General features: G+C 27.9%; 1 protein-coding gene across 7 annotated transcripts in view; it reads left to right on the top strand.

Moving 5' to 3' along the window:
- Positions 1-13,303, top strand: part of LOC107438138 (uncharacterized) — a 114,404-nt gene that overhangs the window by 75,182 nt on the left and 25,919 nt on the right. For 4 of the 7 annotated variants that reach the window (XM_071188228.2, XM_016050341.5, XM_071188229.2 and 1 more), the window contains 3 exons: positions 9,027-9,470; positions 10,765-10,845; positions 12,244-12,404. In XM_071188228.2, the coding sequence (XP_071044329.1) occupies positions 9,102-9,470; positions 10,765-10,845; positions 12,244-12,404 (611 nt within the window). In that variant the 5' untranslated portion in view covers positions 9,027-9,101. Of the gene's footprint in view, positions 1-6,492; positions 6,535-9,026; positions 9,471-10,764; positions 10,864-12,243; positions 12,405-13,303 lie in introns of those variants that run through there. The other 3 variants (XM_016050338.5, XM_016050339.5, XM_087155940.1) reach the window with 2 other exon arrangements.

The raw sequence follows: 13,303 nt of genomic DNA, 5'->3' as shown, positions 1-13,303 counted from the left end.
TTACATTATTCATCATCTTGTTGATTCTCCAAAATGAATTCCTTCGAGTCTTTCAATATAATTGCTTCTCTAGGTTCTGTTATCGCTGATTGATTTCTAATTTACAGATTCGTTGATTTCTAATTTACAAATTCGGTTTAATGGTTTTTATCCACTTTCGAAACTCTTCAGCAAAGGAAAATAATAAAAAAATCTCACACTGTGGAAAAGAAGTTTTAATTTTAAACTATATGCGAACAACATTCAAATGGCTGAAATATATTTTTTAAGAAAAAAAGTATATTAAAATTCACGAATTTGGCGAGCTTTTTCCAAGTTAGACGTGAAAGACATTAAAATCAATAAATAATTCTCAATTTTTGCCAAATAATACAGCGATGCTGTAACTTTTTAAAACTAGATCGCCAACGCTTTGCAAAACTGTGAATTTTTTTAATCTTGATATTTTGCACCTTTTTCATAATAAGCTAAAGGGTGCTGACTAATATGGACAAAATCTGATATAACAATCATAAATAACTATTAAAAAATCGTCACAATTACTAAAATAACACATTATTTGCTAAAAAGAGTTATTTCTTATGTTGACAGAACCTTCGAAGAACAACCAATGTTGAAAAGTATTAGTCTAAAATATTTTCTACATGTTGAAAAATTTCATGGAATTTTTTGGTAGAGAATTATCTGCATTACATTGCGACTATTTTACATCGAATTGCTTGAAATTGGTTACCATAAAACTCAGCTAATTTCGATTTATTATTATATTAGAACATTCAGTGAATTAAAATATTTATTGCACTATTTTAATCGAAACATTTATTTACCATGCGTAATAAATACAATTTTTAAATTTAAAATTGAAAAAAATATTTTCTTTTAATTTATCTTTATATCCGTTATAAAAGGTTCATTAATAATGAAATATTGATTATCAGCCATGTAATTTTTCGCAAAAGGAAATGTATCGCCTATAATTTAAATTATTCACATTTTTTTTTTTTTTTGAAAAAAGATTTTAAAAAGTGTAAAATACGTGGTTGTAAAATATGTGGCTTTTTAAATACTGTTTGGGACGAAACGTACTTTTTCAATTTCCATTCCAAGGTTTCTATCTAATTTTTAGTTTCATGCATACTCTTCTTTTCACAACGAACAAAAAACAATCTTGTTTATATCACGCTACAGTTTCTCAACAAAAAAGATTCGTATATCAGCGTATAAACCATCATGAAAACAGTGGTTACGTTAACAGAAAAGTCATGTTAGTTAAAATTCCCTTTTAAATCAAAAAATAATTTAGAAGAATCCATACAAATTTTTTTTTTTATTTAGAATCAGCGTTAGTTGTGAAAATGTTTATTTCATCAATTAATTTCCATCCAACATTAGTTGTTCATCCGGTGAAAAAGCATTTTTCCTCGTCGTTTATCTGTTGTTAGAGAAAAATTGTTACATAGTAACTTTAAGGTAAAAATGCAGTAGCTGATTTATTTACTTCTTGCGATATAGGTACTATAATAGGTTGCGATATAGTTGTCATGTTATTTAAAAATCCCTTTTAAATCAAAAGATAATTTAGAAGAATTCATAAAAAAAAAATTTTAGAATCAACGTTAGTAGTGAAAATTTTTATTTCATCAATTAATTTCCATCCAACATTAGTTGTTCATCCGATAGTTATCCGGTGAAAAAAAAAGCATCTTCACCGTTGTAAGAGTTAATATTGTTACATAGAAACATTAAGGTAAAAATGCAGTAGCTGATTTATTTACTTCTTGCGATATAGGTACTATAATAGGTTGCGATATAGTTGTCATGTTATTTAAAAATCCCTTTTAAATCAAAAGATAATTTAGAAGAATTCATAAAAAAAAATTTTTTTTAGAATCAACGTTAGTAGTGAAAATTTTTATTTCATCAATTAATTTCCATCCAACATTAGTTGTTCATCCGATAGTTATCCGGTGAAAAAAAAAAGCATCTTCACCGTTGTAAGAGTTAACATTGTTACATAGAAACATTAAGGTAAAAATGTAGTAACGGATTTATTTACTCCAGGCGATATAGGTACTTAATAGATTCTAGTAAATGTGACAACGTTTGTTACCTTATTTAGGTTATCACTTTACCATTGCTTTTTTTTAACCTAGCCTTGTTACAGATTGACATTTAAATATTAATGCCACTGTCCATTTAAAAGATTGTATAAACATAATTGCTGTCTTTCCCTTTGTGACAAAATATCAAAATAAAAGCTCTCATTGTCTCTTTCTCACCTCAGAACTTCCTGCGGGGCGGCATCACCAGTAACATACATTATTTCTCAAACAATTCTTTTCACTTTCTACAAAAGATTATCCTCTTTTGTGAATAAAAAATGAACGATAGACTAGGTTAAACGTTCACTCTCTGATATACTGCCCTGTTGCCTGCAGTGGCCTGAATACTTTTGCTGAACACTTTCTTTTGTTTGGATCCAACTTTCAGACAAAACCACATTTCGTGATTCAACAGGGGATGGAATAGAACACTTGACTGAATTTAAAAATAAAAAAAATAAGGGTTATAAAAATTAAAAAAAACATTATCGTAGCTGATGTCTTTTATTGGTCCCATTCAAGTGTAAATCTATAATTACATGAAGTGTTGTTATTTTTAATGAACTATTAAATGTCGAATTTTTTTAAGTTCAGTTTTAAAAAATTCTTAATTTCCTGAGGATAGTGCGTAAATGCAACATTTTGTAATAACAAAAATTCTGCCTTTTTAAAATAAATGGTTTTTTAGTCATAAACAAGGTGGTTATTATTAGTTACCACATTTAGTTTTAAAGAATCGCTATCTAGAGATTTTAGATCAGTGTAAAGATATTAATTAGAGATTATGGTGGACATGAACGTTTGAAGCCAACGAAACTAATGATGTTAATGAAATAATTAAGTTATCACTCGTTTTGTAAAAACGACATGATCAATGCCTGAGTTAAAAAGATATTTTTAAAAACTTCGTTTTTTTTTTTTTATTATTATTATTGCTGTACTTTACAAAGAGTATACGAAAATACACCCTTATCTTCTATAAATCATAAGAATTTCAAAAAAATTTTTTTTAAATTTTTGATATAGTTGAAAATATTATGTTCCAATATTATTTTCCTTTTTAATTTATTTTAAATAAAAATGACCATACTCAGCGATGCCAACTTGCTATGGGCAGCGAATAAATACTTTCGAGTGGTAGTTTATTAATTGTGATTCTTGTGTTTAATAAATTCAATTTATTAGGTTTTTATCCACCACTATTTCTAAATAATTCGAAGGCTTATATAATTCGCCACATTGTTAAAGTTCAGTCATGCTAAACCTTTCAAAAAGTAAGCAAAATTAGTCAAATATTTGCAAATTTCAGTTAGCGGTTATTTACTGTTTTTTAAATTAATTTGGCGTGTCCGGAGCAGTTGGCATCTCTGCATGCTTTAAATAGTCTACATCATTTTTTTGGTTTTTTGGTATGGCGATTAGTGCTTTAGAAAACTTCTAAAATTAAATTTCATACATTTCCGTTTTATTATTTTTCATATGAATTGTAAAATGTTTTACAAATTTCAAGCAATTTGATGATGTAAAAAACGTGGGAAAATAATCATGAACAAAGAACTTTAAGTTTCAGCAACACTTGAAGGATTAAAAAAAAGGAAACTTATTTCGCTTTATAATTTAAGTAAAAACGTAACTTTTTCACCATTTCATCGAAAATTCATTGTATTATTTTAAGTTCTACAAACAAAAGCTCTTGATTTTTTGTCTCTCTCTCAACCCTTCACTGCGCGCTTTTGCATAAGTTAGAATTGAATTTTCTTTGATGTCCTTTAAAATTTAAGATTGAAATCTGCATTACGCATTTGTAAAGGTTTTTTTTATAAAAGAATAGACTTATCTGTGCTATGCTGAAGGACATGCTCCGCGTGTAGCTTCATTAGCTAGGTTCTTCCTGCCATTGCGGTAAAATTTAGGTATTATTGCAATTTGAAGCTTATGTCATTTCATTTCTTAGATTTCAGTTTTTATAGGTTTTTTGATGATTTTGTGTTTGTTATTGCAAAGAGTCTATTGTTTACCTTGGATATCAATGAATTTATAACATTGTGCAAAATGACAAAAATGTTTTTCCCCCTCAAAAATTTTTAACATTATTTTTCTGTATTTCTCCCGATTCCTCGACCAATCCTGCATATGAAAATTATTATTATTTTTTCTTTTTTGAGAAGTGTCGAGTTAAGGGTTAAAAAATTACGCGTTGTGTACATAAATCAACTATAAATAAGAGGTTACTAGATTAACACGTTGAATGCCATGAGAGTCACCGGTGACCTGCACTGAGTTTGTTCGTAGCGCCACGGGGGTTACCGGTTACCGGCGAAGTCAAGATTATTAGAAACACATAATTCGAGTAAAATTTTAATGCTTTTAATTCTTTTATATTATTATCGTTACTAAAATGGTTTGAGGAAATTAATAAAATATGGAACACACAAAAATAGTTTTATTTATATACACAGAGATGCCAACTTGCTCCGGACAGCGAATAAATATTTTCAAGTGGTAGTTTATTAATTGTGATTCTTGGTTTAATAAATTCAATTTACTAAATTTTTATCCACCACTATTTCTAAACAATTCGTAGATCTATATAATTTACCACTTTTTCCAGATGTGTCATTTTAAACCTTTTAAAAACTAGCAAAATCTGTCATATTTGCAAATTTAGTTTGTAGTTATTTACAGTTTGGCCAGACGGGCAAGACATGTAAAATTAGCATGGCATTCAACGTGTTAAAAACTCCATTCGCTTCAAATCTATACTAATTGGATATAACAATCCACATGTTTGAAAAGCTCAAAAATAGGCGCTTATAAGATGAGGAACAAAACTAGAAAAACATCCGTAGCCGAGAATGAATGAAAATAAAGATGAAAAATACATATGTCCTAAAGTTATACAGAACTGAATGTTGCATCTTATTTTGAGCCATAATGTGTTTTGTTTTATTTTAAATCATTTTAGACCCCATACAATTTCTTTAATTAAAATATTTAATTCGCATTTATATTGCTCAATGAAATATTTATCCATTTTTTATTTTCTTTAATTTCATTTCAATTTAACATTTCAGTTAATTTGTTTTAAAATACACTTTTGTGTTACGTGATGTGATAAAAAAAACATCACTTTTTCCTCATCTTTCTATTTTTTTCGATAAATCTTTTTTATTTATTTATTTTATAAAAAGAAAATATTTATATTTTGAAAAGTATCAGTTGGGTTTCCTTAAGTTTTGAATAAATTTTTCTATTTAAAAAAATTTAATTTTATGCAACTATATTGTTAAGTTGACTAATGAACTAAAAATTGTGTCTGAAACACAGATGTTTATTTTAAAATTATCACATTAAAAATATTTTTTTCTTTCATAAGATATGTTTTAATTCACTTTACCAATAAAATTAACCCTTAAGTGAGTCATTTTCTCGCATTATTAAGACAAATTTCATTTCAATATAGTATACAATGTTCCAATTAAGTACTTTTTCTTAATTCCGCCTTTCCATTGCGATTATCAATTCCGTATTAATATTAAAATAATTTGAATAAAAATTATTTAAATTAAAATATATAATTTTTTATAAAATGAATTATTATAAATACCCGAATGTCTCTTCATAGTGTTCTTGACTAATAATTTTAAATTTGGGTTAAGTCTAAGAATTTGGGTTAAAGATAGGGTTAAAAATTTGGTTTAAGCATTTATAAAATCTTGCAGGAGAGGGCGCACACTTAAGTCTATGTACGCCACTGGTTCGTATAAAGAACTGTAATGAGATAATGTAATTGCAATTGCCTTGTAGAAAATGATAGTTAATTAAATATTGGCAATTTATTTTTATGAGTAATAAGTAACAGATAACAAATATGAATTAAAAGCGACTACTGATAAAGATCGAATCATAGTTTTGAATTTTAATCCCGAAATTACTTTATAAATGCAATTAAGTAATTCGAAATATGTGCATTTCGTAATTAAAACTAGTATACCATTGTTCAATCAGCTTAATATTAACATAAAATTGTCACGGAGTGTTTGTTATATTGAAATCAAGTTTTTATCTTTCGATCCCCTTTTTTTCTCTCCTCCACTGCCATTAAACGGAGAATATTTGCTTTATGATTGGTCAGAAATAGTTTTATCGAACTTAACTTCTAAGTCAAACTATCATGCTGGTCACGTGACAAGAAACATTCATAACGTTACTGTTGAATCAGGAAGCAATATATTTTCTGAATAAATCGAGGGAAAACAGCAGATCGTATTTTGTTTCCGTTGTAAAAGGATCTTTTTATCTTTCCACTGAACAGACTTAGGAGCTTTTTCTAACAATTTATTGTACTAGTGTCGCCATCTCTCAATTATGTTTCAAACAAATTTATCGATGTTGAAAAATTTAATAACTGGAGGTTTCGACTAAATTTATTGTAATAATTATAAGTAAATTATTTAATTTTAAAAAATGCGCTTTCATTTTATCTCTTTTTTAACCAAATAAAATGTCTCCAAAAGCCTAAAAAAGCTTTTGTTAAAAGGGAATACTATTGAAATAGCATGAAATAAACAATAACATTATGTAAAATTGTTATTCATAATTTCAGTGGTCATTTTCCTTACATTAAATATAAAATAAACAGTATGTTTTTCTGTTGAATTTGAGACAGAATTAATTTTTATTGTGCTACTAATTGTTGCAATTTTCAAATAAGTAATAGAAAAATTCTTATGGTTTCAATAACAAATATTTGAACTATTCTTGCAAATATTTTGTTTCTTAATTGCTCAGATTTTTTAGAAAATATTGAATTTTCAATAATACATATTTCCAGCTTTTCTACTTTTTAGTAGGATATTTATTCATCTACAAACAAAAATTTCTTTGATAATTTACTAAGAAACTGCATTCTTTTTCAAAGAAACTTTAAAGAAAAAATATACAAAAAGGTTTCCAGAGTCATAATATCCAAAGCTAAAAATTTTTCAGGTAAAACAAGAAAAAAAAATTTGAATTGCTTGTAGCTAGTTAGATATTTTATTTTTTTTTCTTGCTAAAAAATTAGCTTTGCACACTGTTTTAACTACACACCTTCCACAAACAACTAATTTTATTTAACCCTTTCGCGACGCAAAGCGCGAAAGCGCGCTTACCGCTGAGGCCGGCAGTCTCTCTAGCGTGTGTCTCCCCAGGGCCGGAGGGCTTTTTGATGTTAAGCCTAATTCCATGAAATTACCGATATATCAGCGCGTTGTTTAATATTGTTCTGTAGAGTATTTAAGTGACATATGCTTTATATATATTTCTATGGATACTTTATTTACTTAAGTTATTTCTTGTTTAAATGTAATATAAATATTAATAAGTTTAAATATTTTGCATAATTTCCTCTATTTACAGCTCAGTTAAAAATTTTCGACGCTTCGACATTCTAACGGTAAAAAGAAAAAAAATTCAAGCCTACAAGATCTAATTATCCACTAAAAACTAATCCGAAAATCAGAAGTAGCGAGAGATAAAAAAAACTCCCTTACTTACTGTAAATAAATATCACGTGCTAATTTAAAGAGCCCTCATAAAACATTCCCCCCCTCCGCTCCTTCCCCTAAAAACCACGTGAATGTACTTTCATCTTGAGTAGAAGGTCAAATCTACATGTATCTGAAACCATATGGACATACAATGCCATCTTTTGGAAGAAATTTCATTTTTTAAAACGTTCCGAAACGCTGGCACAAATAAGTGACGGTCGGGGGTGAACGAGAAAACTCTCTGACACGCGGGTGTGTCGGCCGGGAAGTGAGCGCGTTTCTTGCTGTCACATATATGTGACAGTCGGCTCGAAAGGGTTAAACAAAATGTTTCATGTTTTTTTTTATATTTAATATATTTTTAACTTTTATGTACTAATAACTTTTTTTTATAAATCTTTCAATTTATAAAAAGCTTGCAACCAATGCATGTTTTGAGGACATTGTTCTTTTATCCTTTATCTTTCTGAGGTATAGTAGTCATTTGCCTTCATATGTTGAATGTTTTTAATTTGCAATAATATTATCTTTACATGAAGGATATCATAATAAGCTATAACAACTTATTATGATAAAACTTCATTTCAATAGGAAGAAATTTTATCATAAAACTTTTTATTTTACACTTCCATATCTCTCCAATATTTTTTGTTTATAAATTATTAATTATTTGTGAAAGTTTAAGTTTTTATATAAAAATTGCTATCAAAAAATTTAAATTTCATAAATTTGTTCTGCCAAATTAAATAATCTAACATTATGAGTTTAGTTATCTACATTTTATAATATTCGTAGTAATTTTGTTCATAAAATTAATGGGATGTGAAGCTTAAACTTTCTCTTTAAAGTAGGTCATTAAATTTAGTATAATCATGTTTTTGAAGGATTAGGCTAACTCTTCAATGTGAAATAAGAACATCTCTGCGATTTCCAGATTATAGAAATCAATATCTGAAAGAAGTCCCTTAGATATCAATATTATTTGCTGGATATATCAATAGTAAGTCACATAAATCAGTCAGATGTCTCTGGGATATACAGCAGATGTCACAATATCCAAATATCTGTTGAACATCACATAATTGTGACCCCTGGATTTCTGATAAATATTACATGGATATTTAGTTATCTTGAAGATCTGTTAGATTTCAGAATATTCAGCTTTTTTGTATAAATGATTAGTCAAAGATGTTTGGGGGAATTTGTGACTGTGTGGATAGTAGCTTTGTAATCCAAAATAAACAGGATTAAGCTTTAGCATTAATCCAAAATAAACAGGATCATGCTTTAGCATTTGTTAATATTTATTTTTGTATTTGAAAACACTCTCCATATATACTTTATTTATAATGAATAAATTCATAATTTAAAATCTAATTTTTGTTTTCTTTAGATGACTTAACAAGTGGTTTTCAATGGATGATAAGAAGGGTTTGAAGGGTTCTAGATTTTATTTCCTGGGTTAAAAATGCCTGGCAGTACTGCACTGTTTCAGTCTGATCAAGATGAAGAAACAAAGAAAAGTGAACATCTAGCTTCAAATAAGCAGCCTCCTCCTGTAGTCCCTCGTAGAGCAACTGTGACCCTGCAGTCTTGGCAATCTGTAACACCTACAAGTGAAAGTTATGGAGATAACAAACATGCTCGCTCCTCCTCTATGGACAGTCTTGAAAGCAGCGGCAGTAGTAGTTCTGGCGGAGGTTATGGTATTTCAAATAATCTCTGTAATGAACCAAAAATGGGTGAATACATTCCCACTAGGCTTGCCACAAAAGCACCTAAACCACCCTCTAATCCCCTACAATTTGTAAAGGTTCAGTCTCCATTATATAAAAAGGTTTGTATTTTAAATAGATTTTATTTGACTAAGCAACATTTATTTATATCTTTATTTTATCACTGCTATAGAACATCTGGTTCATAAAGCACATGATATAGAATACTGCAGCTCACAAGTATAGCTCTAATCTACCAGCTGAGAGGACTGTGCCTTATCATGAAAAAAGTGCATTTTTTTGCTACTAATTTTTTCTTCTTCATATTTTAAAAAGTTTTTTCTAACTTAAGAAGTAAGCTATTGTAATTATATTGCCTATCATAATAATGCAATTTCCATTTTATTTGTTAATTTGACAATCATTCTGAAACCTCACAAAAGATAATTAAAACTAAATGTTTTTAAAAAAATTATGGAGTCCCTAGTAACCTAAAACTCCTTGAATTAACATTGTTTCAAATACTACTAGAATAACGTTTAATTCTTTTGCTTTCAGTGTAATTAAATTTGTTGGACATCCAGCTATTTATCTTTATTTTCCTTCTCAAATATGCTGTATATATAAATGTTAGAAGAAAAAAAAGTTATCTGTTCTTTAAGTGTCAGTTAACATTTTCTGGGTAATATTATGGGTAAAGTACTTAAACTCTTATTGTTTTAGATTTCAAGTTATGTTAATTATTTTTATAACTAGATTATCAAACTACAGCTTCGCATTGCTATAACTAAACTCTATAACTTACTGTATGTTTAATCTGTTATTAGGGTTGAAATTACAGAACTCTTAAAATAAGACAAAACATTAATTTAAAACATTAATTTATTTCAAAACAGGTGTCTTAAACTGGATTATCTTATTTTGGTACAATACCAACGGTATGTTAGAAGCCTTTTTATTTAGTCACTTGTTGTTGCTTGTTGTGTACATTTAGTAAAACCGCAAAATGTCATGTGGCATTAGCCTTTCTTTACCCTGGGTGAAAAAAATTCTATAGTATGATTAGTTAAAAATAACTCAAACCAGATATGTTTTTTAAGAGTTCCTTTAATGCTTTAATGTTAAAATTTTTGTTTTTTCATTTGATGAATATTTTTTATAACTATGCATTAAATTAACATTATTATGTTGGTTTACTTAACTGTAATGCAAATTTTATTACAAGTTTGTTTATCTGTCAAAAATTAAATTTTTAATCTATTTTGAATTCTCATGCTTTATTTGGTTTTATAGTTATGTATTAAATTTACACATAATTCTTAATTGTGTTCTCAACCATAACTTTGTTAGTTGCTTACATTGACAGTTAATATGCACATAAATAAGTTTAAGTAATATTTCTTATCTTTTTTTCAGGCTGAACTGCAAATAAAGCTAACTAAAGAAGTAAAGATTTGTAGAGAGGCTCTAAAAGAAGGAGAAGAGGAATGGCAATCAGTTAGTATATTACAAAAGGTTTTTAAAATATTATTATAACTTTTTGATTGAAAAATGAGAAATAACAATTGCATTTTTATTGGCTTAACCCTTTGCTTACGGTGTACCATATTCTACCATCATATGTGGTCCACATGTTGCACCAACCGTAAAGAAAAGGTTAAATCACTCAATAATGGCAGAGTATGATGGTAAAGTTTGTGGGTTAGAAAATTGCTTTAAATGTACACAATTCTAATGTCGGGATATGTTGTATTTATAAAAAATATCAATTTTTATATCTTCTATAACAATTTTATTTCTCATTGGTTGTTTTTTTATATTATATAAAGAGCCATGATCATAAAATCCATCTAATATTTTCTAGTTCTTCAAAATAATAAGTTGTTATGAATAAAAGATTAAGTAAAAGTTCTAGTATAATTCAGATTAATATGAGAATGTTTGAGCTATGATGACTTAATGGTTAAAGGCACTGAGCTATTATTGTTAGGAACTGGGGTTTGAACCTCAATGGCAACTTAAATCCTATTCAACTTCAGATCAATGAGTACCAACTTGTATACAATAAGTGAAGGTTACTTTTGTGCAGTGCTGGTGGTATTTTTCCAATCATCATGCTGTTGGTCAAAAATTTTTGAAGCTTTAACTTCCATAAGCCATGCAGGAATGTTTTTTTTTTTTTTTGTAGAATGGTTAATCTGAATAAATTGAGATGAATTTATTAAATTTACTGTTTTGAATGAGTGATTACCCTACTACATTATCTGTACTACAATTATTTCATCATATCAACTTACATTTCTGGCTTGTGCTTATAAATAATTGGCTCTTATAGCAACTGAAGTTATTAGATTAAAAGTCGGTTACTAGTTTTAAATATGAATTTTTATTTTGTAAATTTTACATGAGCTGCAGTTATCACTCTAACAGTAAACCTAAACTTATAAGTTATTACTGTGAAAAAAATTTTAAATGGAATTTATAAATTATTAAACTGCTTTAAATAGGCAAATATTGCTTTCTAAACTTTTTTCTGAATTTTTCTTTAAATTTTTCGCAACCAATTATTTGAAAATTCTGGTCTTCTTCAGTATCACATACTTTTAATACAGTTTCTGCATTATAAGTTTTATTCCATGTGGAAATACTCATTATCTAAATGGCGATGGGTTATACTTATTACAAAGTATGAATAAACCTAGACAACATAAATAAAGCATAAATAAATAATTTTGTACTAATTCATTTGTGCTATTATTTTATATTTACTTGTGCTTTATTTGCCTTATCTAGTTTTATTCATTATTATCATATGGCTAAAAAAAATTTTACTTTTTTCAAACTATTGTACCCAAATAATATGTACCAGAATATAATTTCTTTTCTGAATTTTAGAATCTGGATAACTGGAAATCTCGAAGGCGAAAGGTTACTGAAAGGGTTATACAGAGAGCTGAAGAAATGCGACAAATTGAAGCAGATGAACAGCTCAAACAAGAACAGAACCTTATGCAGCAGAGAAGAATCAAAAAATTTTCTGAAATGGTTGAAGGAAGGTAAATTAAAAAATATTTTATGTTTCAAAAAAAAATTTGCTTTTTGGTTTTATTTTCTTATGTAAAGGAGAAAAAGAACGGTAAAAAAACAGTAATTAAATTATAGTACAAATAATTATTGATTAAAGTAGCAATTTGAAATTATCAGAAATGGATAAGTTTGTTTTATATGGTTTGCATTGCACTGTGAAGTCACAACATCACGACCCTCTACCTAACACAACATTAAAAATCTGCTCTTAATTTCAGTGGCTTAGGTTAGCAAGCTTTTCCATCACACATAAACAAAATCTAAATGTTTTCTTCAGAATTTCCAGGAGCATTTAACTTTTTTTATGGCGTGTTAGGAAGAATCTGATAAAAGATTTTTACCAAGAACAGCTGTTAGAAATATAGTCATCAATATAGTTAGAAATATAGTATGTTTAAAATGAAACAATCTGCTTTATCTATTAATTGTTCACAATTTGACCATTGATTAAAACAAAAACTGATACAAATTTAACAGTTAATATTATCGTGAAAAATAAGTTGGGCAGTCTTATCCCATCGGCTCTTGAAGATCAAATATAATTCCCACTTGGATATTTTGGACACCTTTTGAGCTGATTTCAAAAATGTGAGGACTATAATAATATAAGGCTCTACACTGTGTTTGTATATGATATTTGATAGGGAAAGTCCTCAATATTTATGTGACGGTGCACATAGATTGCTTTTTTTTATGGTTTTTTGATTGAAAGCTTAAGATTTATGTTATCATTTAAACCTTGGAGTTGTAGATATATAAATACTTCTAGAAAATATTTATAAGTAAAAGTTGAAAACAGGGTGTGTAGTTATGTTACTTGATATAGGCTTTTAGATATAGGTCCCTTTTGCATCTGATCAATAGTACT

Source organism: Parasteatoda tepidariorum, chromosome 12 (genome assembly GCF_982258835.1).
Source record: "Parasteatoda tepidariorum strain Cologne lab strain chromosome 12, Ptep-v5.0, whole genome shotgun sequence".
NCBI lineage: Eukaryota > Metazoa > Arthropoda > Arachnida > Araneae > Theridiidae > Parasteatoda > Parasteatoda tepidariorum.
The sequence above is the reverse complement of the archived record's forward strand: the minus strand, read 5'-3'. Positions and strand labels throughout refer to the sequence as shown.